Consider the following 27,919-nt stretch of genomic DNA (forward strand, 5'->3'; position numbering starts at 1 on the left):
TTTGTGCATGAAAAAGTAAATTTATTATAAATAAGCAATTTATATATACAATGAAAAGATCTCTGAATTAAGAAGCAGAACTAAGATTGACAGGAAAAACAGTATTGTAAATTTAAGCCCAGACTTAGAGCAAAGGACACTGCAAATTAATTGACAATGTGTTTAAGTTGTTCACACTTGCCAATGCACTTTCCACACAAGTACATTGATGCATATGGAGATTTAAGGCATGTGTTCCATGAGTTTAACAATACAGACTGAACAAGAACACATCTCCAAGCAAACAAATGGCATCATTAGCAGGAAAATCCATCAAATTGCTCGAGAAATTCAAAGGAGCAAGTCATGGAAGTTTTTTGAGGTTTCTTTTTTCTGTGGGGGCAACAACAGTGCACATTCTGCACATTTCACAGTTTGTTAATGCATCAAAGAGAGATGCATTAACAGCAAACTAGGAGTTGTGTACAAATCAAAAAGGTTTTCAGAGTGGACAGATTTGGAAAGCTGGAGGACCCAAACTGTAGGACATGCATTAACATCAGTGAGACCTGTGCCCTCTTCCTCCATCCCATTTTCCTAAAGAGAAGGAAAACCAGAACTTACAAACTCACTCTATAACATTCCTACAATTTATGCCAATACTATACCTAGGCTTTTTAGTGTCCTTGCCTTTCATAGTGTGAGGGAAGCAAACACTGGTTTAGAGGTGCAAAAGGAAGGACAAAGGTGCCTCTGCTGTAGCTGCAAATGTTTAAAGTGCATTTGCCTGCCTCAGATGGAAGCTGGGGGATTCCCAGAAGGGATGCCACAGTCATGACCTGAAGGAACACTTCAGGGTGCAACAGAAGCCAAATCTAGGTAAATCCAAAACTTTTTTGGCTTTTTGTTTCACAAACAGGTCCCTGGTAAAAGCCACTGAAACTAGAGGGGCTGCATGTCAGTGCCCTGTGCCAGCTCAGTGTCACTCCAGCAGGAACTGCAATTTTCCAGACCACTTGTTATGCACAATTTCAGTGTTGTAGTCATTAGAAAGACTCCCTGTTAATCTCAAGCTCTCTCATGGTCCTCACTGGGCCTTCAACAAGAAGCAAAACCCAAACAATACAGGTAAAAAAGGTAAGTATTAAACTTGACTTTTAAAAGTTCTTGCAAGAAAACATATTCACATCTAGATTCTGTATTCCTTAGCTCAGCTTCAGGGAGTTCTGTGACTGATTTACTCACAATGACAAACCTTGCCCCTCCACCACTTTCCAGCAATCTTACCTGTTTTATAACTCAGCTAGGGAGTCAAATAATGCCCCTGTAAGTCAGATTCTCTTGTGTCACTCAGTTCTCATGTGAGTACCATGAACATGGATATGCTACCTGCCAGTCACACATACTTCACACCTGCTGTCAAAGTACACTGAAAGCTTGCTTTGTTTGATTAGAAAATCCACAACCATTCTTACCAAGTGAGAGAATCTCACTTTATAATTAGTGTCATCCACACTATGCTCTAATAGTTATGATTACCAGTGTAATGACAGAGTGATGCTACATATACCAAGGTCATTTAGCCACAGGTAAGAGATTGTGGCATGGTACTTTGATACAGATGCTGGGCACACAAAAAGAGAGCAGAATTTGAAAAGGGGTGAATGAAATGAAAAAGAAAAGAGATATGAAAATTATAAATGGCAGACTGACCTAGCCAAAGGTGAAATAGGGGGAAAAAACAGGAACAAATTTCACAGGGAAAAAAAATCCCCAAGATCTTATATCTAAATTAAATTTTTATTATAAGTATCTTAAAATACTTAAAAAAAAATGTGTCAAAAATTGGTGCCCCAAGTAGAAGTTCTGCAAGCCTTTAACAGCTTGGTAGTCCAGTCACTGCACATACAGGAACAAGCAGTGTAAGCTTTGGCCAGTTGTGCATTTGCCAACACAGAACTGGGATTTTGATTTAAACAAATGTTTAACAGCCTTGAAGACATTTGACAGCTACACCACAAACCTTCTGAGAGCACAGCTATCTATTTCACCTTCTGTTCAGTTTGTGGAAGACACAGCTAAGAGGAAGTATAGCCAGATTTCTGCAGAAAGAGTCTGTTAAACAGTAAAGTTTCTTTATATATCATGTACCAGCTGCTTTGGATCATCCTACAAGATAAAACTTCCAATACCAATCTTCTATCATGAGGCATTTTAACCCCAGAGTGGAAACCTGAAGAAAGCAGTACAGTAAAACACTTGACAGAAGAAACTGCAAAAGCCTCAGGGTTTCTCTGGCTAATAGAAAGGGAACAGTTTAGGAAAAATAAAAGGCTGTATACTCCAACTGAGAGTGTATTTCTCAAACACTGAATAATTCTGCCTCCCTCCTGATTTCAAATACAGACATTCTTCAGAGTGGATAAGAACTGTAGTGCACCTGTTTCACTTGAGCCCATTAGAACTTATTAATTTTCCCCTGGGAATGACCTTCCCTACTCCACCACAAGGCTGAGCGACAGAAGATGCAGAGGAATAAAGTGCTGTAAAGTGAACTCACCAGGCAAAGCAAACAGAACTTTGATTTCACTCTCCATGATGTCCAAGCTGGGACACATCTAGTTCTCCTTTAGCTCAGAGAGGGAGGCACAGCTGAGGGAAGAAACAAAGCTTGAGTTGTCTAAGTGTAAAAATATATACAGCATGCTTTAAAGGAATTATGGCATTTCATCTTGATGCCTTGTATTGTTTCACCTAATAATAAAACTCAAATTATTCCACCCCTAGGCTCAGTCTTGTCCAGTTGCTGGTATATTACATGTACCAATAATGCAAATTCCTCCATCCCACCTCCACTCTTGCCAGCTCTTCCCACTAATTTTCCTTTCTCCTTAATAAAGATGAAATCTCTTAAGTAAGCACAGGCTTGCTTAAGATCCCGAGATCTCCCTTTCTGGATTTTCTTCAAAGGGCTTTTACAGGAGAATAAGGTACATTATCAACCCCATTGCCAGCCCAGTTTGCACATTTCATTACATTTATCCTTTCCCTCTAAAAATGAGAAATTTCACTACAGAAAGAACATCTAAGTATAAATTTGCAAAAGCCCCTTTACTAGCAGAGCTACCAGTTCCTCTAAACAGGGACTGGGGAGAGAGAGAAAGGAAATAAAATAAAATTCCCTTTCAGATAATTTTCTCCTGAAGATCACCAAGATTTGGATCGAGCAGGTTCTTTCAAGATGGAAGAATTAAACCTCATGCAAAGACCTTATTTGTTCAGATGATATGAAAAATTAAATACTAGTCATACCCTAGTAAACTCACTACCCTTCTTTTTCATTCTGGTGGTTTTAGGTTTTTTGAATGGCCTCTTTTGTTAGAAAAGGGGCAAAGAAACCATCTTAAAACCAAACCCTCTTCTATATATTAGACCTGTAAACCTTTACTTTTACTGAAGGAACATTTTTTTCCTCAGTAAATCATCTAGTTGTTTTCTACTTGCTGGCTCCCCTTTCCATATTTGAATATGTCTTACAAGCTGTGAGGGGCCTAGTGCTCTGCCATGAATGGATTAAAACAATTTTTCAAATATAAAAGTTTCCTTTTACTTCCACCTCAGGAAACACTTGTACAACAGTACAAGTACCTTAACCAAAACCTTTTTTCTATCCCTTTTAAAGCAGGTTATTTCCTTGTAGTGTTACTAGAATGACAGGGAAGGAAAGAGGCAGGAGGCACCTGCAAACATTACCTTAGGAGATATAAAATCAGGCACTTGAAGTTTTAGTGAGAAAAACAATTCAAGCACAAAGTAAAATTAGGACACGTTCAAAGCGAACTCATTACTCACAGAAAAATAAACACCAAGGAAGGAAAATTCTGCCTTCCATTGCAAGAGCCAGCAAAATTACAAGTTTCTTAGCCAATGGTCAGCTGTGACACCAAACTGCTTTACTGAGGGCTTGTGAATCCTAGACCTTAAGCAGCCAAAAGGCAGCTGGCTTTGGCCACTGGGTCCTCTGGGAGTCCCCGAGGTCAGTGACAATTTTACAGGCACAGGGGATGGCAGAAAAGCTTTCACTAAGGGTCAGGCAGACAGCAGGACTCTGAGCTTGAGCTCTGACGCTTGCAGCAGGACCTCACGGCTAGCGGCTGGCATGGACTCCCTGCCGAGTTACTCAGTTTTCAAAACTGCACCTTCAAACTGTTATATATGTATGGTTAATTCATGCTGTAAGTAAATATGTGTATGTATAAAATATTACATTAATCCACCACATGCCCTCGACCACTCCAGCCGGGAGCATAGTCCCATTTCTATTCAATCAGTTCCCGAAACACCCTAAAGATAATATCAAGTCTTTAGCCTAAGAATGAAGCCTTCCCGGGCCATGAACGTCGTCTTCCTCGACTGTTCAAGAGATCTAGCCAGGAGCAGATTGCATCAGTTGTCCCACATCGAGGCTCACCTTTTGCATCTGTATGGACTTGGTTATCCATGCGAAAAGAACATCCAGGAAGGACCTAGAAGGTTGTAGAAGCACCAGGACTGACTTTTGCATCCCTATGTTCAAACTCTACATATAAAGAAACACAAGGGACATCCTGTGTTATTCAGGCCTCGGGGAGAATATAGGGGATATAAGCGGGCTGTATGAGACGGTCGGGGTGAACCTCCAGGGAAACACTGGCACCCTGTCAGTCAGATCCAGGTTCACCCAGTGCCAAATTCCAGAGTTGACGCTGTCTTGGCTGTGGAGGATTTTTCGACAATTTGTAATTAATATAATAAATCTTTGTCAAATTTTTTTAATTTGGCTGGGGAGTCAATCATTTGTAACAAAACCAGAGCCACGGACAGACACATGGACACACGGACTGCTGCTCCACGTGTGACACCATGCTATTAGCAGACGACATTGTATTATTGATAAGGTTCTAACACGAGTGCCATGCCTGCGATCGCCGCTCGGTCCGCAGCAATCCTCAGCGATCGCAGCCCGGGCCTGCCCGTGCGGAGCCATGCTGGCTAGGCCGGGCAGCACAGCAGCGGGGAGGAACAGGAACACGGGGCGGTCAGACATGGGAGCACATCCCTGCTGTAAAACATGGGGAAAATGGGAGAATCACAGCGTTGTCAAGGTTGGAGGGCACCTCTGGAGATGATCCAGCCCGACCCCCTAACAAGGCAGGGTCACCTGGAGCAGGTGGTACGGGAGCGCGTCCAGGTGAGAGGGAGAGCTGTGACCTCCCAGGGCAGCTGTGCCAGCGCTCTGCCACCCGCAGCGTGTGCCAGCTTTTCCTCATGTTGAGGTGAAACTCCTTGTGTTTTACCTTATGGCCATTGCTCCTTGCCCTATTGCTGGGAAACACCAAAAAGAGCCTGGCACCATCCTCTTGGAGACATTTATATGAATTTATGAGATCCCCCGTCAGTCCCCTCCAGACTAACCAGGCCCAGTCCTGCAGTCTCTCCTCACAAGAGATGCTCCGGACCCCAAACCACCTTTGTGCCTCCGCTGGACCCTCTCCAGCAGCTCCTTGTCTTTCTTGTACCGAGGAGCTCAGAACTGGACATATTCACATCAGGAGGGACTGAAAAACTATTTCTGGCTCAAGAAAAAGCAAAAAAGAGAATCTGGCATGTGAGAAGCCTCGAGGTCAGGCTCGAAATCGCTTGATTTCATTACTTTCAGTACTATCAGTACTTTCAGTACTTTCAGTACTATCACTTTTACAACGCTGTGGCTCTGAGCTTTGAGCAGCCCCTGTCCCCACCCAGTCCTATCCTCTGTCCCGGTCCCCATCCTCTGTCCCTGTCCCCGCCCCTCAGGCCCTGTCCCCGCCCCTCAGGCCCTGTCCCCGCCCCTCAGGCCCTGTCCCCGCCCCGTTCCCTCAGGCCCCGCCCGCTCCCGGGGCGGTTCCCGGCGCCGTTCCCGCCCCTCGCTTTACGGCAGCGGCCGCGGTTTGCGGCGGGCGGTCTGTGCGGGCCGGGCCGGACCGAGCCGAGCCGCGCTCGGGGCGGACATGGTGAGTGAGGGGTGGCCGTGCCCGGCCCGGCGGCTCCCGAGGGCCCGGCTTCGCCTTGGCCGCGAAGCGATGGCCCCGCAGAGGCCGCTGGCTCCGCTCTCGGCCCCGCAGCCCCCGCGGTGAGCGCGGCGCCGCCGGGCCGGGATCCCCTCGTCCCCCGCAGCTCGGGGGTCCCCGCCCCGCTGCCCTCGCCGTGCCCCCAGCTGGGCGCGCCCGGCCCGCCGTGCCGTGTCGGGCTGGTGGCGGCGTGTCCGCCCCGCCGTGCGCGCTGCCGGGGGTCCTGCCCTGCCCTCCGGTAAACAAACGCTGTGTGTGTTCGTTCCCATGCAGGCCAGCACGATGGTGGCGGTCGGCCTGGCCATAGCGGCAGCCGGATTCGCAGGTGTGTAGGGGACGGGCGGGCACTGAGCTCCCGGCTGTACCGCACAGCCCGGGGTACTGAGCCGGCCCTCAGGGCTGATCGCAAGGTGGTTTAATAGCTGCTCTTTTGGGAGAGCCTGTATCAATGGCTGTAATGAAACAAAAGATTAAAGTTCTTACTATTTCATGTCCCAAAAATGTTTATTCCACATTGTAATCCACAAGTTACCGGTTGCACTGAATTGGTAAATGTTTGTTCATGGAGCTATATTTAACCTCAGTTGACGCTGGTCTTTTTAAGGTCGCTATGCAGTAAAAGCTTTGAAGCAAATGGAGCCACAGGTAAAACAAGCCCTTCACAACCTACCAAAACCTGTAAGTTTTTTTATTTAAAACTTTACTTGGTGTAATAACTACAGACTGTTGTCTCTGTATAGCATTGTTGTATTTTCTCCTGTGTTTTGTCAGTAACAACAATTAATTGCAGCAATTCTGGTGGTGACTGGCTAATGGAGAACTTATTTGGGAAAGGTTAAGTAATTATGTAAATAATGAGGCTCTACTTCAACTGAATTTCCTATTACAAGTGAAGTTTTGCCATTTTTACAGACTAAAAGCTCAGCAGCTACTAAAGCAATAATGAGTTGTTTTAATTGATACTTAGAAATTAGTGTGTTGTAAACTAATAAGTTTTCTCTTTCAGGCCTTCAGTGGTGGTTATTACAGAGGTGGATTTGAACCCAAAATGACTAAACGAGAAGCAGCTTTAATACTAGGAGTGAGGTAAAGGAAATTGATCAGAAGTGAAAGGTGAACAGCATTCCAAAGCCACTTGTGGTCCAAATAAGCCATTTCAGGGAGCCTTGGGGTTCACTTGGTGTGAGGAACACAATTCTGATGTTCCCTTGTGGTTCCTGTCAGCGCTGAGGAGTTCCAGATGGATGCAGTGTGAAAGTGCTGCAGACCCAAGTTCTTGGATCTGGAATGCATTCATCACTTCTGGAACATTGTAGATCTAACTATGGTGGCAATCCCTGCCAAAGTACTTCAGGCCAAATACACAAATCTATCAAATAACAGCTTTCAACTGTGAATTTTTTTGGGGTTCTGGAGGCTTTTTCACCTTAATAAATCTAGCAAATTTTTTTTATCTTACAGCCTTTAAAAAGTTTAAAAAAAAATAATGTTACAACGTAGTTCTGTTTCTTTTTAACTGTGTGGATGACCCCCACTCCATTAGACTGCTGTAGCATGTCTTTGTCAGCAAACAGTGCTTTGGAAAAGCCCTGGAAAGCCTCTCCAGGATTTACACACTACATATCAGTAGTAGGAAAAGATAAATATACATGTTAGCTAGAGAATTTATGGGTAAGACAGAGTGCTCACTTGTTCTCAGACTCCTTTTGATGATCTGGGGAATTTCATGAGGATCCCTTAAGTCAGTTTTTCTCTCTCTTTCAAAGCCCTACAGCCAACAGAAATAAAATTAGAGAGGCTCATAGACGGATCATGCTTCTGAATCATCCAGATAAAGGTAAGGAAATTAAGCCACTCTGATGAGTTAATACATGTTTTTAACACAGATGAATAGTTGTGTAGGGAGGAAGTCAGTCATAACCATCAATTACTAAAAAACAGAAAACTGAGTGAAAACAAATCTTAGGGTGCTTTAATCCACGTGGTCTAGAGCATGTTTTTGTGTGTGGATGTTCTAAAGGGAAGCACATAGGTTTCAGCAGGTCAGTTTGTTAGCTGCTCTATCTTCCATGAATACCACAGTAGAATATTGTTTGTTAAAATGAGACTTAAAATTGCCTTAAGTTTAGATGAAAACCCGGAGTAACCTTGTGTGTTTTATATACCACTTCAAAGTTTGAGTCCATGTGACTCAGGAGTTCCCCATAAAAGGTAAACGCTGAGTCTTCCACAGCTGCTGGAGATATTAAATTATGAAATATTCCTGTTAGTGGTACTCTGAAGGCTCAGAATCTAGTTATGCTTAAAGTTAGTAACTCAGGGCATTTATACCTATTCTAAATTCTGCTCAGTGAGTCAGAATCATGTGTTGGTGTTTGACATTTAACTTCTTAATCATTGCTGGAAAGGTAAAATTGCTTCCTTTAAAGTGACTGTTGAATTCCTTACTTCTATGGACCAAAATAATCCATGGGGATATGCCTTTCATAGGTATTATCAACTGAAAGTTACCTCAAAAATTAACCCTACTGAACATATGCAGGAGCTAAAAATAGCATTTGGTGTTGTACATGACCTGAACACATTAATCTTCAAGTAACACATTATAGTGCAATTAATGGTATACGTGCTACCAACACAGTCATTGTCCCTCATGGCTTTACAGTATTTCACTGTGGATTCTGTCTCAGTTTCCCTGAGCAATTTTTTGCCTTGTTTGAAAACGGAACTGGTCCCTTGGTACAGCAGCACTTTAGCTGGGCAGGTTTATCTGCAGACCTGTTAGTTCCATGTCTCTGTACTCACGACAGTGCTAAGTCAATGGTGACCAATTCATTTATGACTGATAAAACTGGAGGGGAAAAAACACTCCAGGAAAATAAGAGCAGCCTAAGAGGAGTGAGTGGTCTGACACTGAACTCAGGTGCTTTCAGTCGTATCCAGTTTGTTCTACAACTGGCAGAAAGACCACACTCTTTCTTCCTGTATCCTGTGGCATTATTATCAACACAGGAGACAGATGTTGGGTTTTTTAAATCTAATTTGAGGTTCTTTTTCTTCTAGGTGGATCTCCATATGTAGCAGCCAAAATCAATGAAGCTAAGGATCTACTAGAAGACCAAGCTAAAAAATGAATGAGAAAGAAAATCACTCATTCAGAGGGTTTGTCCCTGCAAATGATTATTTTTGATAAATGGCTTAAGAAAAGTTCTAATGTCAGTCTTTGACTTGATATAAATGAAGCTGGAAATACAAATCCAGGGAGGTACTCCCCACTTGGTCACTTTTTTTGGAAATACGTGAGGGAGTGAAGCTTAAAGATTTTTTTCATAGCTGTTCTTTATTAACAGCAAAATCTGCCACTCAGATATTGTCAGTGCTTGAGAGCAGTAACTCAGTGTGGCCAGTCTGTGTTACCAGGCACAGGTAGACTCATGTGCTGTCACCTAATTTCTGTTGAACTGGCCCTGCTTAAAGTTCACGCTGCTGCTCTTCCATCTGCTAAAATTAGCACGCTGAACCTGTTTGGGAAGGGGGTGGAAAAACCAAGAGGATTTATTGGACAGGAGGAACTGGGAGAGATGTGTGGTTATGTCTCTCCCTGGAGAAATAAAGTACAGGAAACAATGTACTCCCTTGTCCTTGCCTTGCGAAAAACAGGATTGGTTAAGTGTTACTGATGGATCTGGAACACCCCAGATTTTTTTTAGTACCTTTTAGTTTTGACAGGTTTTAATAGCAGTTAATAAATTCCATATTTGTAATAGAAGTCCTGTAATTTTATACATTATTGCACACTACAAAGGCAGAGCTCACACTGAGGTTTGCATTTATGGTGATCAGGAAACAGGAACTCTTTACATCAGTTGCTGATACCTGAGCTGGATTTTTGCTTTGTGGAGCTTTTCACACCCAGCAGCTTGTGAGGATCTCAGCTGGGGCTAGGGAACTCTGTCATACTCCAAGAATCTTCCCAGTGTTTCTGCCACTACAGCAAAACACTGCACAGCACCTGTGGGAGTTAATGCCTACCTGGGCATAACACACAGTGGGCTGAAAGCTTCCACTGCCAGAACCTGGACTTGGGAGTGCTGCTGGAAGCATCTCATCCTGAGTGCTGCGTGCTGTGCCATAGCATTGCTGTGGATGAGTTCTGGGCCGTTCAGGAAGGATTACCATAGTAATCCTTAACATTACAACCTCCCCAGAAAGGCAGTAATTTTGCTCTGCTACAGAATTTAAAGCAGGGTTAAGGACAGCTGGATCTCTGGAGTCAGCGCAGGCCAAGCTATATGCAGAATGTTCCTGTACTTAAGTATTTCCCAGCCAAACACTACTGACTTATTACATAACTGTTTTTGTAATTTTCTCCACTCCTGTGCCTGCCTCATCAGCTGAGATACTTGTGCACACTCTACTTACAGCTTTTAACTGGGTGTGTTGTCCCAGAGGGAATGTTGTTGCTGAGTGTCCAACACTGAAGTCCTCTGACAAAGTGCACACACAGGTCTCTGCTTGGGACAGCCTGGCTGTAGCTGTCAGGCAGAGCAGCTGGTTAAGAACTCAGGCAAGACATTTTTTTTTCAGTCAGTACAACTTTAACACTGCCCTTTGCTCTGCCTTCTTACACCTCCTTGCTACCCAGATGCTTTTCCACACCTGTTTTGTGCTTCCTTGCTCTGGCTCATTATCTGTAAGATGTGGGGGTGTGCCATGCTTTAACTGATCAAACAGGACATCTGCATTAATGCCTATATATGTTAGTCAGGTTAAGCAATTCTCCAAGGTAAGGAGTCTGGTTTTAGACTTGTTAACTGGTGTTTGACACCACTGCCTTAACAAAAGGAAGATCAGCATGTTAGAAACTCTTATAAAAAAGAGTTCAAGGTTCAAGCTGCCTCGCAAGTAGGTTTCCATTGTTAGTTAACAGCTTGAAAACCTTAAGGTCAATAGTAATTTAAATTTCTGATAGAAACAGTCAACAGATGGAAGATCAAAGTTTATTTTCTTTTACTACCAGCATACAAAAAAAACATATTGCACATCAAACAACCAAAAACAAAAATAAAAATACTCTACTAAGGACTAACATATGTAGTTTATACAGAATAAACTTTCTGGAAATTGATCTTTTCAGTAGTTCAGGTTATGTCTTAATGGACATGACTAATTCAGCTTAGTGTTAACTAAAGCTATGTTTGATTTTTAAATACTGTACAGTTTAATAAATAAACCAAACAAAGCCTCAATGTAGAACAGTCACTGCCAATGTCACCCAGTATCCCTGCAGATTATGAGAATTTAACAAATGCATTCCAGTGGTCTGCAGATTTTTCCTCTACATACAGCATTTAAAAAACATGTATTAAAACAGACCAGTTTCCAGACTAAACTAATGGAGAAATTACATTTCAGTGCAAAATATTTTAGACTGCATTTCTTTCTAGTATTCCTCAGGTGAAGAAGTGGTTGCATATTATTAAAAATGTAACAAAAGCAGCTAATGCTTTCATAAAGAGTATTATGTTAGGGATCCCCCTCACATCTTTGCCGTATTTTGAAAACAAAATAACATTTCCTATAGCCAGCAATTTTGTTTATTTAAATGTTACATATACTATCTCAAGGCACATCTGATGATATATTTATAACACAGTAGGTGTCAAAGTATGTTTAACATATGATTTCTCCAGGATCCCTCCCCTTTCTGTATTCCAAAATGGAGGAACTGAAAGTGCGGTGTCAAGACTGGCGATCCATATTCTATCTTTGGCAAGCTTATACAAGCACTATTTTAAATGTAATGTAAAAGAACTGTAAACTAGGAACTTCAGTTTATGAAACACCATTCAGCACTGCTTCTTCCTGATTATTTCCATCCTCCTGAACAGTGACTTTCTTATCATCAGGGCTGTGCTGTAGTTTAGAAGGCTCATCCCCGGAGGTGGTGGCAGGACCATTCACTGCCTTTTCAGAAGGGCTGTTCTCGTCAATCGCTTCTTTTGCCTTGCAAAAACAAGAAGAGGGGAGTATTAAAAACATAACAATACAGAGTGTAATCTCAGTTTCCCTCTGGCTCACACAGCAGCTTTGCAAGAGGGAACATCTCTTGTCTGTCTTTGCCTGTACCCTGTCACTTCAATCATCTGATCACTTACCTTGTGGTTTATGGTATATTTCTGTATCTGCCACTTTGAGGAAAACACACCAACGTAACCCCAGCACTGCACACCCCAACACATGCAGAATGCTTATTTATTTCTATTTGTCTAAGCCCATGAAGGAGTTTACTGAAAAGCTGAGAGCTTTACACCCCTTTTGAAGTCTATAGCAAGATGACATTTTGCTAATGGATCTTTCTTACATAACTTGTGGCAATACATTGGCACTTCAGAAGTAAAGAAATTCTGCTTTATTCAGTTCTGATTATTTTTCAGGATAATGTAATGCCACTCTGATCCTTTAAGGAAAAAGGATCAAAGCCATACAATCTTTGTAAAATTTCTTCTAAAATAGTTCATACAAGTCACTAAAAATGCCACATAGTATCCTCTATCCCTAAAGTGTTTTAAGCAATAGTTCTCAAGACTTACCATGGGCAATTTTCACATATGCAACATTACTAAATATAATATTTTAAAAATGTGTAAGACTTAATTTGGTCCTTAAAATCTGCAACAACAGACAACAAATCATTGTAATTTCTGTTTACTCTGGGCCCTTTTTGCTTTTAATGATTTGTTCTTGAAATCAAATGCACTTGTAGTCAAATGAGAGTGAGCTAACTGAAGCCTTCATGCCTTTACTGTTCTGCTGCAAGGGAGGAGAAAAAAGGAAATGCACATTAAAATAATCTTACCGTTTCTTTCTTGGTTTTGGCTACTGTCTCCTTTGGAGGGTTTCTCTGTCTACTTTGAGATTCAGCTCGTGATATATAATCAGCTACTGTTACTGTTCAAGGAAAAAAATCACAGTGATGCTCACATCAGCAGTCAATTCAGCATGAACCTTCATGTCTTTTCTGCACAAGTTATGCTCTAACTGGGAGACATCTCACAAAAGGCCTTCACACTTACAGGTTATCAACCATACAGCAAGGATCAATTTGTTTCTGTTGTTAAAAATGATTTTCGCTAAAATCAGTGGTAACAATGATCTGAAGGTGGACTCTTAATAAAACCAATTTTGGTCCGTCCAATTGCAGAATTTATTGGAGAAGGGCTTTCTGTACTAAGTTTGAAGAGATTTGGCTGCAACTCTGAACTACAGACTGTGTATGTGTCACTGGGGTTTTATTAGCTGAGTAGTGAAGAATTTCACTCAAATGAAATGAAGACACTTAAACAGTGCCCAGAACTGGGGTGGGTCAGAGCCTTGAATCACTTAGGATGATGTGGCATCAAATCTTTGGTACATCACAAAGTGACTGAGGAGGGAACTTGCCCTTCTTGAGGTACCAATAGTGCCACCAGCACTGTGCCCTGGCTCAGGTGTGGCTGCTGTGGGGTGTGTGGACACAGGCAGTGCTGCCAGAGCCAGCTCAGCCAGGGGCAGCACGGCTGTGTCTGTGCCAGTACAGCTGCACTCACTGGGGACAGCCAGGGCTTCTCCAACCTTTCCTCACCACCTCAACACATATTCTGTGGCCTGGTTTTGTCTGATCCTGCCCTCCTGTAACCACACCAAGACTCAGTTCTACCCTTAGAATACAGAGTACTGCAACCTTAAATACACCCCTGTATCCCTGACAAGCTACAGCACATTAGGGTTGGCAAGCATTACCTATTGAACTGCACAGTCATTTGTAATTAGTGTAATAGGTGAGTTATTTTTCTGGATTTAGGAATGACTGTGCATGAAATCCAAATCAGAGTGGAACTAAAACAGATGAATTTTCTGTTACAGTAACTGGACTTCTTACAACTGGGTCCTTCCTGAACTGTGAAGGCAAAAGGTACTGCACATGTACTTTTTCTTTAAAATGAGGTTTTGAACCTAACGCCTCTAATATTAGTAAACAGGAAGCATGTTTCATGCACACAGTGCATTCTTAATATTCCTCTATGAATAAGGCACCATAACATACAGCAATGTAAATTAAAAGATACAGCTAAGGGACTGAAATACAGTAGTTGGCACTGGAGGGGGGAAGAAGGGAACAGTTCCTTCTGTATTAATTTCACTCACACTTACTAGGTATTTATGAAGACTTTAAATTATTACAGTATTTTACCAAAGATAACTAAATTTTATGTTCTTAGAATACTTAAGATTTAAAAGAACCCCCATGGCTTTCTAGAAACGACTAACATTCCTTTACATTGCTGGCTGAGATAAGTTTCTTGGAAGTAAAAGCTGAAATACTTTTCACTTTTTCTGCCCCTTCACAAATCACTGCTATGAAAACTGGAATGTTGAGAAAAAATGTGTGGGTTTGAGGTTTTTTAGGAGGATGGGGTGTTTGATTTTTTCCTTCCCGCAAGTTTTAGCACAACAGAACAACTTTTTTCTTCTTAATCAAATGTTGCATGAGCACCATGGATACAAGGAAGACAAATATGGGTGAAATTTTGAACCTGTCAATCTAGAAGACCTTCTGTTACTACCCTGTGCCGTGTATGTACAAGCATTTTCTAAACATGGCATTGTATTGATAATTAGCCAGTTCACCTTTAACATTTCAAGTGTTAGTACACACAAAAGAAATGCAACAAGCCACAACAACAAAAAAATTGGAAACATGCAATTTCACTTAAATTCCTCCTCCTTCCCACCCTCAATTTGCAGATGACTTAAAACTATTCCCAACAGCCAAGGACTGAGAGCAGCAGTGGGATGCAGGTGTGGGGCTGGCAAACCCCACCTGAGTTCCCTCACTGAGCTCTGCCAGGACCCACATCCTGCCCCTCCAACACTGCTGCTCAGCCAGTGCTGAAAAGGTTGTGTCCCAGTCAGTGCAAGCGCACAGATGCAGTGAGTGCAGACCATGAACCTTCATGTTTGTCGTGATCCTGGACCACAGAACTCAACAGCCCTTTGGCCATTGACTTCAGTGAGAACTGGATCAGAAGCGTAACTTGTATGTCCAAGCAAAAAGTTAGACATCAATTAGTTTCATTAGACAGATTTTAGAAGTTTTCCTAGTAGAAGAAATGTCTTTCATCTTTATCTAGTAGTCTTATTAGTTATTGAGTAACCTTTTGATATTATGCAGCTCTATGTAAAACAGCAGACACAACATTCTCTCATGCTTTTGACCTGAGATTACCCACAGCTCCACTCGAATTACCTGGCTGTCTATCTTCTGCCTGACCCCTGAAGCGACGCCTGCGGCTACGATTGCGTCGCTGGGGTTTTTTGTCACTATCATCTGCAATTGCAAAGTTTATAATGAACTATTTCTGATCATAAAATAAATAAATTCTTCAGCAGTTTCAGCATGGGGCAATTAAAATGGCTTCTGTTAAAGACAGAGACTAAGTAAGACAGAAAAGCTAAAAGAAAATTTTATACTGAAAGCATACACAGTAACACAAAAGCTAGATTTTACTTTTTGTTCTTGGTTCATTAAAACATTTAGGCACGGGCTTAATGACCTCAGATTTCATTTATTAAGTAACCATATGTCAAATTTTAGCAACATAACCCAGATTTTTTTTTCTACATTAAGCAACAATTGTATTCTCATCCCAGTGAGTATTGAGAATTTACTGAAGGAAAGTTCTTAAGTAGAAGCTGGATAGAGACAAATTAACAGCTACTTAAGGAGCTTTCCCACACCAAGACTGAGGTTACCAAGGACAAAACAGAATGTGGATCTGACAGTACTGTTTCTATCAAAGCAGCAGTGCAATGGGAAACAACAAGTCAAGTCTTTGGTGTCTCCATCAAACAGTTTTTACAAAAAAAGGCACATGAAAAGGCTAGTGGAGCTCAGTAAACAGAAGATTCCATGGCACTGCCACGGAGGGAGTCTTTCTTTAATCAGACAGCAACCTTGAACAGAACAACAATTTGTCACTTACAAAAACAAACAAGGGCTTCACTACACTTACAGGGACAACACATTTATTACTTAGCTTGCTCTGGGACTACATCCAACCATTTACATACCTAAACCATTCTCATTAACAGAAGCTGTATCAGACTCTGTCATCCCATCCATAAGAACAGCATCTTCATCAGTCCTTCGCCGGCGTGACCTCCTGCGGCGGTTGCTGCTGTGGTGGGACTCGCTGGCATCCGTGTCCACGGTCTGGTCTGACTCCGTGTTATCCAGCAGGCTGTAGGGGTTGCTGTCCGGGTCTTTAAGCACTAAACAAACAGATAAGATACTGTAGAGATGTGTAACCATTTCCAGGCTGCCTTACAGCTGTGTCTGGAAGTTTCAAACTACAAAGCAACCTTAAAGCAAGGTGTAACACACAGAGCTGAAGTATTTGATCTCAAACTGGATCCTCTGACTCTAACCCAACAGTAGCAATTTGGGGCACCACAACAGCCCAATCTGCACTTGCACTACTTAGCCACAGAGATTTCCAAGGTGACATTTAGAGACCTTTTACTCAAAACTGCTAAGTACACAAAACACATCTTACACTTTGTGGTTGTGTGGTACTTCTGACACAGTGTTATATTAGCACAGTTTTTGATAAAACCTAACTTCCAATCAATGATTTCTTCTTTCATTCTCTATCTAAACATGAGCTTACCTCAAAAGGCAGCCATAGGCAACATGCCAAAGATTTACCATACATAATAACATTATTATGTGTGAGCAGTAAAGGAAGGAAATTAAGATCACTGTGAACAGAAAATAAACAAAAACCTAAAACACACTGTGTGATGTATGATACAGCTACCACACAACTGCATTGAAATCCCAAGGTATTAAGATCATAATGTAAGAATGGAGTATTTTAAAAGGGTATGAGGTTATGCCAGGAAGAAAATCTCAAAACCCATTTGGAACACAGTACCAGAGCTAATGGATGACTTTCCACCACGAGGTCCCCCGCGCCCACGGCCTCCAGACACGCTACGTCCTCGTCCCCCAGGACGTCGCCTGTTGTCGCGTTGGTGCCTGCTCTCCCTGTCATCTTCTCCTGCCAAGGACCAGTCACTAAGTTCATCTTTTCTCTCAGATTCTGTTTCAGAGGGATTAGAGAGCTCAGAGTTTGTACCTTGTATGAGAAGGAAAAGAAAATAGAAAATTAATATGAATTTGGGGATTATATTCAGGTTTCATATCCTCACAAAACTATTCCAAGCCAGCATGGCTGGTTATATATATATGTTATTTTAACAAACAATATAATGCATACATATATATATATATCAAAATACGAATACACACACAGGTATACAATCATAGATATATTTTAGTATTTATATATACACTCATCTATAAAAATATATGAACACATAAAATATAGATCAGAAGTTACTTAAGTGAGATTCTCATTTTAAGTTTGTTTGTACTAACATGTGAAATAATGGCTGAAAGATCACCAAATCTGTAATTTCTGTACACAGATAAACCAAGGATTTAGCAGTGTTTCCTCTCTTTGTCTACACACTGCAGGCATTTGGTGCAGTTTCTAGGCAACTTCTCTGAAATTCCCAAGGACAACTTTGCCACCTTATAGCCGATGGCTGTTGCTAAGCAACCCCTTCTGGATGCTGTACTGCTGCTTGAACAATTTCAGTGTTTATATCAAACAGCATCTGTAACACCCGGCCACCTCCGAGTACCCAAACCAACCCAGATTTTTACTACCTGAAAACCCATCACCTACTCTTCATTTTAGGTATCCAGGAAATCCCGCTACTAGCCTGCCTGGAATATAAAGTTTTAGACCCATATTAAATGTGATTCTTGCCATTTTGGGAGGAAGAAAAATACTTTAAGTTTTCCAAATCACAGTGTGTATATATAAGGAAAGTGAACAAGTTTCCTTACAGTTCAGTCAGCTCACTGGGAAATAATAAAAATGAAGTTATAAACATCATCATCAGAATCAACACAACTAACACCTGGTATGATCCAGGAAGCTATAGCCAGGGATAGACTGTAAAACCCAAAACATGTCTGATTTTTTAACAGAAATGAGCTACATGCAGATATCCAGAGTAATTTACTATATTGAACAAATAACATCGTTCTTTGTGAAACATGTCTTTATGGAAATGCAGTGTCTCCATTTGGACAAGCTGGGGATGTGCACACCTGTCAGGAACTGAACAGTGCTTTTTAATTGAGAAATGCATCAGAATACCTAACCTTAATAGAAATACAGTTTCTTCCTGACCAAATTAAAAAACCCACAGGATTTTGTGCTGTCTCCATTTTACATTATTTTGTTTCACTTTTCAGAAATATGCTGCTAAGATGGCCATGATTACAGACAAGCAGTTTTTCTCCTTCTCAATCAAAACAGCTAATCCTCATTTCAGATTTTTTTTAAAAATTTGTGCTCCTGAAAAGCATCTCTAACTTTCTTCCCAGCTTTTGTCATGTCACTTACTAAGTAACTAGCACAGCAGAACAAGGTGTTTCCAGAGCTCAGTTTGTTAATTTCTTCAGTTTTAAACTTAACTTCAAGACTGCAAATCTAACGAGGTGTTTTGAGCTATGAACAAAATAAAACAGCAATTCTGACTTTCCAACCCTATCTTCACCCAAGTACACTGAACACAAAGAAACCCAGAGACAGTTCTGGGTTCCAAGGCATCCTGAGGCTTCGCCCAAGGGCACTCACCGTAACCAGAGGTGTAATTGGGGCCCCTGCGGCCCCGGCCCCGGCCGCTGTAGGACCTGGAGCCTTGCACAGAGGAGAGGGTGCTCTCGTCAGTGGTGTAACCCTTCTCCTTCTCAGGAACTCGAGTAGAGGAGGGCCTGAAGCCCATCCCAATCTGCCGCAGCTGTTCATCGATCTGGAGCCTTTCCAGCCTTAGTTGTTCCACCTCCTATGTACAACGAAACAAACACCATGGAAAAGAGTGTCGACAAATTTCCCTCACAAAACACCATCCCCACCCAGTCATATTGAAAATAATCATTCCTGTAGGAGAATTAACACCACCTGGGAGGTGACTACAAATAATGAAATTCAAGATGAGTTCTCTCTGAGTTTTGCAAGAGATCTAAAAACTTTCGCCACTATGGATGAAACTTGGCTTTAAGACTATTACCACCTTTCTTAATTACAGTTCAGCAAATTTTTCCAGTAAAATCTAGGGAAAAAAAAAAAAGGCAAACCAACGAGGGAACACAATTCCAACTCATAAGCTCTGTTTACATCACAAAGCAACCCAACCTAAATAGATAATTGTTCTAATACCACATTGTATTACTGTGTTCTATTAGAAATTCCATCCTTCCCCAAGAGAGCATTAACCTGAGAACAGCAGAACTCAAACACAGACAAAAAATTTTGTGTTCCCAAATGTCCCTTAAAGCCCTGCTCTTTACAGTCTGATTCTTTGAACCCCAAGAGCACTAAGTAACCATGACAAGGTGTTAACACGCCCATGATACCCATGGGCAAGGGTGGGCTCAAGGCACCAGCTTTAAATCCTGATATACAGAGAACAGCTTAACAACTGCAAATCCCACCAAAGTTGCTCAAAAGTAATTCAACCCAAGTTTCCTCTACAGATTCTCTCTCCCAAAACACACTCACCTTTAGATATGCGATGTGATATTCCAACAGAACTTGAACATTCCCAATGCTTTCTTTAGTACCAACAAATACAAATGGTACCATTCCCTACAGGAACAAAGCATCAAAGCTCTTTAACAGGGAGAACATTATCAATGAAAACATTGAAATAATTTCTGTTTACATTATATAAAGAGACCTGTTTTAAATTACCAAAGTGAGCTAAACAAAGACAACAACTGAGCCTTTGGTTGCAAAGACATCTAGAAATAGCTCAGGCTCGGGTGACAGCAATGGCTTCAGACTGTCCAGCTTTCCCAACAACCTGTTCTGGAGCTGATGTAACCTCCCATCCCATGTTCATATTCATGCAACACATGCTGGTGACAGGCATATAGAAACATCCACAGTTTACCAAGAAGGTGGTTCATTAAACCAATGTTATAAAACCAAGCACCTTTAGAACCCTTTTGTTCTTATCTTTTTAAATTATTGGGACACTTTTAACACTAACAATCCCAAATTAGTTACATAGCCCAAGTACATGTAGGAGAAAGAGCAAAAAAACCACAATCTCTTACTTCAGCAGCAAAAACCTTCCTTGCAGTAGATTGTATATAAAGTAATTCAAGATGCCAGTTTAGAACTAAGGCTCTCTATATCCACAGGTTTTGAAATAAAACTGGGTTTGAAAATAAACCTAGTCACAGCAGGAAAGAATGAAGTACTTACATCTTCACGGGGCAGCTTATTTTCATTGTCTCCTTCAATTCTCACCCTGACGACTCCAGACTTGTCTACGATCTCCTGAATCACTTTTCCATTTTTTCCAATAACTTTTCCTTCAGAGGGCAAGAATAGTTAATTTTGCACCCATGGTCAAAGTATTTTAGCATTGGTTTATTGGTATTTTATACATAAAATCCCCAAAGAATACCCCACACTATGTCAGAAAAAATAGGTAAAAACTTTTAAAATTAAACTCTCTCTATATGCAGAATGACAAGCAGTGATGAAGATCACCACTGCACACAGGCTTCCCATAGAACCAAACCAAGAGTAAAATGGCAGAAGAGTTTCTGGTCAAGTTCTAAAACCTTAAAAGTCTAAGTTATGGGAGTTTGCACATTAATTATTTAAACGACATTATTTATAATATGCAGGCTCCAAGCCCCAAACCACAGCAGGTTAAAGCCTGGGTTTTAACTTCTCCTCTGGATAATCCAAGCTGTTCAATCAGGTACAACACCTCCTAACACTGCCTCCATGCCCACACTGCCCACAAGCTGGGCATGGGGAGCAGGGAGCTGCCAGACTTGAGTAAAAAGCAGGATAAAGGAAGGAGATTGAGGGAAGAAGAAAAAAGTTCCCTGTGAAGACCAGACTAGGGGAAGGCGTTTGTGCCTTCAAGTGGAACACAATTAACCTCACACTTGAGGTGGTTTTCAGTACAGAACCTACCAGACTATGCTACACCTTCATAAAGCTGCAACATGGAAAAATGTCAATTTTGAGACTGAGGCTGAGACCTATGAGCACTGCTGATTGATACAGGAGCTCACCAGCATCCAACCACCACCTGTGACAAACCTCAACCCAGGAGGGAGCAGTACAGAGAACTGCCTCCTGTCATTCTCGCAACTCAGCTGAGTATTCCCAGATTAAACTTTGGAATTTGGCTTCAGCACTTTTAAGAAGCCAATTTAGTAGGGCGTGTTTTTTCACTAGAATCTGAACTTCAAATATCACCATTAAATTAGGTGGTACAAATCTGTAACCAAGTCAGTTTAAGTGCTAAAATCCTGACAAAGTATTATGCAGCAACAATAAATCCAATTTCATAATAATTCAGATAAATATAGTTTTAAAAGATTAATCACTTTCTACTTAAATGGAGAAATCAAATATTGTACTGGCACCTAAATCCTCTCTGCAAAGTTATGATTAGGCTCCCTTTTCCCAACTTCTCAAGTTTTAGCAGTATTACATACCAACAAGATTTCTGGGAACTTGAATAAAATCCTCCACAAATTCCAAGTAACTTCTGGCCTTTTTTACTGCATCAGCAGTCTGGAAATAAATTTAAAAAAATGGAATTTATTTGTGAATACAGAATGTTAAAAACAAAACCTTGTAGCAACAGTTGCCAGTCTTTCAAATAAACTTATTTGCAAAAGGAAAAGAATAAAGACAAAATTAATCTAGTTTTGAGCTAAATAATAAAGGAATAATTGAGTGAAATGCCCAGAGACAAAATTCAGTAGAAAAGCAAGCATCAGTAATGAATAAAACTTTTTTTTCATGTTATTTCAAGATGTTTTGAGATATCAAAATGGATCCCCCATCCCTGGAAGAGGTCAAAGGCCAGGTTGGATGGGGCTTTAAGCAAACACCACAACTGATTTAACAACCAGGGCACTCTCTTTCCAGAATGCTGGTTTCTGGCCACAGTTATCTACAATGCTTTCCAAGATAAGACAGCGGCTCTGGTTACTGGGGAGAACTCCTGTAAATGCTCTCTTGCAGCTTTATTATTAAATGATGAAAATCATTTAATTGAGAGTTAATTGAGATGCTGAAACAAGAAACAAGGCTTCAAATTAGCAATAGCAGAAGTGTAGAATTAAGGAAAGAATATCAGCAGCTAGTCAGTAACAACAGCTTAAGAGCACAATTTCCATTTTACACTAATGCCTCAGCCCTTTCATCTGTCATTTTTTAGGCAACACATGAAATGAGAGTACCACCAGCTCCTGCACCTTTTAATCAAATCAGGCAAATCCTAGAAGGTGCCTGATTAATCAGGCAAATCCTAGAAGATGATGTATAAACCTCAACTTCTGGCAGAGGTCAAAATGATGGCAAAAGAAACATGGCCAAACTGGATTTCAAGATAATGAAAGCATTGATCAAGCACAAGAAACAGATGAACAGGAAGCCACTGTGAGGAGCAGAGGTTATGTTGTATTTGCAGGGCAACTGCTCAAATGATACAAACTTAACAAACAACGGCCAATTCTTCATCCTCAATGAATTCTGCAAAGAGTTCCTGCCTCAGGTATGTTTATCAATTCTTTCCCCAAAAAAGACAAAGGAACGGTGAATGCATTTACAGAAGCAGAGTCAGGACAAGAAAATATACAACTGCCAGAGCTGCAGCTCTCCAGTGCACCCATAAGCCTCTCTACACTTGTCATGGGCACTCAGGATTTTTACACGAGTACAACCTGTGTAACTCAGTCACACCCCAACATGAGTCAGCACATAAAGCTGACTCAGACAAGGTATTCCCGGCTCCTTGTAGTAGAACATGGATTAAAGACCTCACAGGACTCCAGTCACTAGCAGCTACCTTTGTTAACCCTGATTTACAGCCTGTATGACCACTGATGTTCTCATTACTTCGCACAGCAGCCCAAACAATCAAGACATGTCCATGCTATCAAAGAGTGTAACAGAAAAATTAAATGCAGGATATTTTTCTAAATTCAGCATTATACCTACCAACGTTAAGAATTGCACAAGAATTGACTGCAACTCCATTTTGACAGTAATGAAAGTCTAAGAGGAACTCTTCTATTTCTGACACAGCTCTCCCTCTCTGGGAAGCACAAATTTCCATAAGTAGTCCAAGCTACACTGTCCAAACAAGTTCAGGGACCTGTGATCTCTACAGGCATCACAATCAGAAGTTCAGGCAACCAGGAAAAGGGTCTTGAAACCAAAATGGCCTTGACTAGACAGAGATAAATGCATAAACAGCATGCCATACAGTTTAGATTCCTTTTATCCACAGAGGTTTCCAACAGTCTTTAAAACTTCACATTTCTGCCCTCAGAGCCTGGCCCTGAGCAGTGAACTTTTATTTGTATGCAAAACATCAGCTACGGGAAACCTTCAGACCATGACTGCTATGTCAACAACACTGGTTCACTACACCCACACATCTCAGCCTGAAATTGTCTGCCTGTGCATTCAGCCATTAGGGCCTGGCTGGTTGCCCACTGCAGTTGAAGAGAGGCAAAAAGAATAGGCAAGTGTAGCCAGATGCTGAAAACCTTATCGAGTGGAATAGTTAAGCTGCCTGGCATTTTTAGAAGCACTTATCACTTCTACGAAGGACAAGGCTGGATGTGACTAAAGGCATTTTTATTTAGGGGGCATCTGGTATTTATAATCATTGCTGTGACCCTCTGTAAGAGGCTGGTGACAGTCATAACCTTTCCACAAGTTCCAGCATCACATCATTCACATACAGGAGATCAAAACTGGAATACACTGGACATTCCACTGCATTTAAACTTGTCCCATTCTTCCTCAGGAATTGAGATGCAATTTACCGGCAGTAGTAGATGAAAGAAGGATCTGCTGCCAACCTGATACCCTGGAAGCATTTAAGGTTTCCAAAAAAAGGACAATTTCAGAGATACTGCAAAGTACAGAAGTTTGACCTCCTCTCCACAGGATCAACTTCATCTGAACCTTTGATCACAACCAGGTGCTACTCCTGACATAGATGGAGCAGAATTCAAGACCTCAGATTCCTGAAACAGGAGACAACCACAGATTTTCAGAACTGTTAACATCAAAAACTCAGTTGCACCTGTAGAGTTAGGGACAAGGGATAAAAACCCTCAACATATTTTCTGACAGAGCCCTGGTGACAGTGGCATTTTTGTCACTAGCCTTCTGCTTCCTGAATGTTGTTGGACCAACTACATTTCAAGGCAGTTGTGAGATTTAGAAGAGCCACACAAATGGAATCAACTTGGAGCAAATAATTATTCTGTCAATGCCAGCATTAAATTGCCAAAATGTAACAGTTAGAAGCAATAGATAGAGGCTTTAACACAGTTGGATAGGTGAGAGAAGCAGACACCACACAGTAAAACACACATGAAGCCGGGACGGGGGGAGGAGGAGAACCAATAAGGGTCTGAGGGAGAAAAGAAACCCAAACAAACCCATGATCAAGTAAAATAAAATAGCAGGAAATGACACCTCTCTCAGAATGACCCAGGATATACAGCAAAATTGATTGATTAGGACGGAACACTACTTATGGAGGTCACCACTGCAACAAAGGCTTGTAATTCAAATAAATGCAGTAGAAGCTGCCACAGTGTCAACACACACAACGACACTCACACAAAAACTCAGGAGGTGTTTTCTGTTCTTAATTCTGGGTACAGCTCTCGCCACTCTAAAAGCAGACACATAGTGAAATGCTCCAAGGATTCATATGAAGTTCCCCCTTACCTCTCCATAGATTCTGAAAGTACCGGTATCCTCCTCAAGCTCAATGGTTGTAACTCCTGGAACCTTTCTGGCTTGTTGTATGTTACTGCCATGCGTTCCTATAGCAAGTCCCATTAAATCTTCTCTGACTACAAACTCCTCATGAAATGCTGCAGCAAGCTGCTTTGTGCACTGAAGAGAAAACAAAGGCAGGCTCATCCACGTGCACTCACTGTAACGCACTGCTCTGAGCTCAGTTTCAAGCAACAAGAGCCACAAGCTGTGGCTTTACCTCCAAGTGTTTTGTAGCTTCCTCATTTCTCGACATCAGCATGAGCTTGGTGCGAATGCTGCGCAGGTGCATGTCACTGAGGATGTTCACTCTCTTCACTGTTGCTTCACTGGCAGACTACAGGAGAGAGGGAACCTAAGCTTTGGCTTTGTAAACAAATACACATTCAAAGGATAAATCAGGAACCTACTGAAACTAAGTCAAACATTATCTCAATTTCCAGAAGTTACATGAACACTGTTCTTCCTCAAAACAAAGCATGAGAAATTCATCACCACCAACAACTATTGGTTCTCCCTCACAACATGTTTTATATTAAAGACATTGCTGCTGAATTACACAGTAACCCTTTCCCCTTGATGTTGCCTAAACAAATCTTTCTACCATATACATACTTGTCATTGTGTGTGTGAATAAGAGAGCTAAGGACAACACAATCCTGCAGAGTGAGGTTGAAGTGGATAATACTGAGTAAATGGAATTATGAAAAAAACCTAAAGCTGGGACAACCCTACATAGTAAGAAAACCACCACAGAGACATCTAAATGAGCAATTCCTTAATGGCTACACTGAGCTGGTGCAGTTCTCCACAGGGAAACACAGCTGTGGGCCAAACTGCACAGTGTAATACAGCACAAGGGGTAAGCTCTTGCTCCAGAGAGGAGGGAGATGACTGACCTCTGAGCCACCCGCTAAAATCAATGAAACAGAACTCAGCTGAGAATGACATAAGTCATACAAACAATGAGACTCAAAGCTGCTCCTAAATTTAGGTTGTATGCATTGGAGGCCTTAACCCCAAAAATTAAATACATCTACTTATATTAAATCTCTCACCATTTACATAGCTTGACAAGTTAAACCATTTTCCATATACACACACAGCTGGCTACGTATTTCCTGTAAATAATATACTGGGAATTCATAGAACATTTACACAGAAGCAATTACTTACCAGTATTATTAGTTGAGCAGTTTCAGCATGATAAAAAATTCTACATGCTCCAACAGCTTTCTTGAAATCTTTATGTGCATTTTCATTAGCACACCTAAGGAGACAAAATGATTGTTATTTCAACAAGCTGCAGCAAAACTGAACACGTAATAAGATGATCAGACCCAACATTCAGTAGTTTATGGCAAGGACTGTTCAGAAACAGGAATGTTTCCATTCTCCTCAACATGGTTCCAGTTTCCCTGTGGATTCTATGGCACCAGGGTTATGGGGAAAGCCCCAGTAACAGGCCCACTGTGAAGTGAATCACTTGTACAGGCACTTAAGTCCCCACCTGAGAACTTGTTTTCTGTCCCCACCCTGATAGCTCAGCAGGGGTCCCAGTCAGCAGTTTCTAAATGAGCTTGTGCAGCCCTACCCACCCTTAAGGCTCTTCATGGACCTGTCAATCAGCCTCTAAAACAGAAGCCAGGTGGGCTCTTCTCCCCTTTCCATAAAGTAAAAGACTTCTTGAATTGTCAGAGCTACTCACGCATCTCTCAGGTCTTCAGGAACATCCACTGTGCACTTGAAGAAGGTGTTCTTTTTGACAGTTTTGTTCTGATTCACAGGTCGCAGTCGCTCGTAAGTGACAATTTCATTGTAAGTGGCATCACAAGCAGCGTATTCAATGACATAAAACTGGGAGAGTTTTTTTAAAAATAAGAACTTCAGTAAGGAACAACAAAGACATAGTAACATTACCAGCACCAGCAAGGAAGCACAAAACACGAATATATAAAAAAAACCCTAAAACAACGAGACATTTCTACACAAATGAGCCTGGATATATTCCCTGTGCTCCCCCACTTGAAGTCAGGGCATTGTTATCAGCATAGTCTCAGTCCCCCACAACAGCATCTTGGATTGATTTTTCTCATGCCCATCTCTCAAATATTTTCATTAGTTCAGTTCAAGTTCCAAAACCCAAAATGTTTACTGGAGTTCTACTTCTAAAATGTATCAAAGAGAGAACACTCCTTCAGAAATATCTACTCTGCAACACCAAAACAAATAAGGTGAATCCACTGATTCAATGGGCAAACTACCTGGGAATCATGCATATCAAAATCAATACAGAAACTCCAGCTTTTTGACACACGCTGCCAAATTTAGGAGGGCAAGAGAACTAAGAAGATTTAAGTTACCAATAATCTACTCCTACGCTTCCACCCAACAGATGCAAGTTGAAAGGAGCTTGTGTGCACAGCATCCCTGCAGCCTGGCTCTGTGCTAGGGATGCAGCCTTCTGCTCTCCTCCCTTCCATCTACGTCCAATTTAGGGGTGGAGCAGTACATTCACCTCTTCCTCCCTCCAAGGTGGGATCTGTTTGTCTCAACACAATTTGCTTAATATCCAGAAAAAGGAAATCACTCTTGTAATGACATACTTTTTTCTAATTACAAGTTTTAAGTTTATTTTAAGCATCATCCAAATTATATAAAGCTGTGTTGAAATGTATCAATGTATTGCTATTACCTAAAGTAATAATAAAGAACAATTAACAATAAACTACAACTAAATTTAAGAGATCCATCACTACATGCTCTAAAAACTTAACTCTGGATATCAGAACAATCACAAAGCAACTAATTCTTGGGCACATGGCTTGCTTGTGAATTTAACATTAACTCTACAGAAAAAAATCTAAATATAGAACC

General features: G+C 41.3%; 2 protein-coding genes across 2 annotated transcripts in view; one reads left to right on the plus strand and one right to left on the minus strand.

The window, feature by feature from the left end:
- Positions 1-5,922: 5,922 nt before the first annotated feature.
- Positions 5,923-9,812, plus strand: DNAJC19 (DnaJ heat shock protein family (Hsp40) member C19). The gene is made up of 6 exons (XM_084212239.1): positions 5,923-6,011; positions 6,342-6,393; positions 6,673-6,746; positions 7,075-7,154; positions 7,835-7,905; positions 9,132-9,812. Exons 1-6 carry the CDS (start codon positions 6,009-6,011, stop codon positions 9,200-9,202), a joined length of 351 nt encoding a protein of 116 aa, XP_084068365.1. The 5' UTR covers positions 5,923-6,008; the 3' UTR covers positions 9,203-9,812.
- A 1,242-nt stretch (positions 9,813-11,054) lies between these two features.
- The window catches only part of FXR1 (FMR1 autosomal homolog 1), a 33,312-nt gene continuing 16,447 nt past the window's right edge, over positions 11,055-27,919 (minus strand). Inside the window, exons 5-17 of the mRNA XM_084211915.1 lie at positions 26,751-26,899; positions 26,219-26,312; positions 25,263-25,379; positions 24,992-25,162; positions 21,724-21,802; positions 20,465-20,574; positions 19,754-19,840; positions 18,830-19,037; positions 17,048-17,251; positions 16,182-16,382; positions 15,358-15,438; positions 12,928-13,019; positions 11,055-12,074 (exon numbers count right to left, since the gene is read on the minus strand). Of these exons, the coding sequence (XP_084068041.1) occupies positions 11,904-12,074; positions 12,928-13,019; positions 15,358-15,438; positions 16,182-16,382; positions 17,048-17,251; positions 18,830-19,037; positions 19,754-19,840; positions 20,465-20,574; positions 21,724-21,802; positions 24,992-25,162; positions 25,263-25,379; positions 26,219-26,312; positions 26,751-26,899 (1,764 nt within the window). The 3' untranslated portion in view covers positions 11,055-11,903. The remainder of the gene's footprint in view (positions 12,075-12,927; positions 13,020-15,357; positions 15,439-16,181; positions 16,383-17,047; positions 17,252-18,829; positions 19,038-19,753; positions 19,841-20,464; positions 20,575-21,723; positions 21,803-24,991; positions 25,163-25,262; positions 25,380-26,218; positions 26,313-26,750; positions 26,900-27,919) is intronic.

The sequence above is a fragment of the Fringilla coelebs genome, assembly GCF_963513975.1.
Source record: "Fringilla coelebs genome assembly, chromosome: 10".
Taxonomy (NCBI): domain Eukaryota; kingdom Metazoa; phylum Chordata; class Aves; order Passeriformes; family Fringillidae; genus Fringilla; species Fringilla coelebs.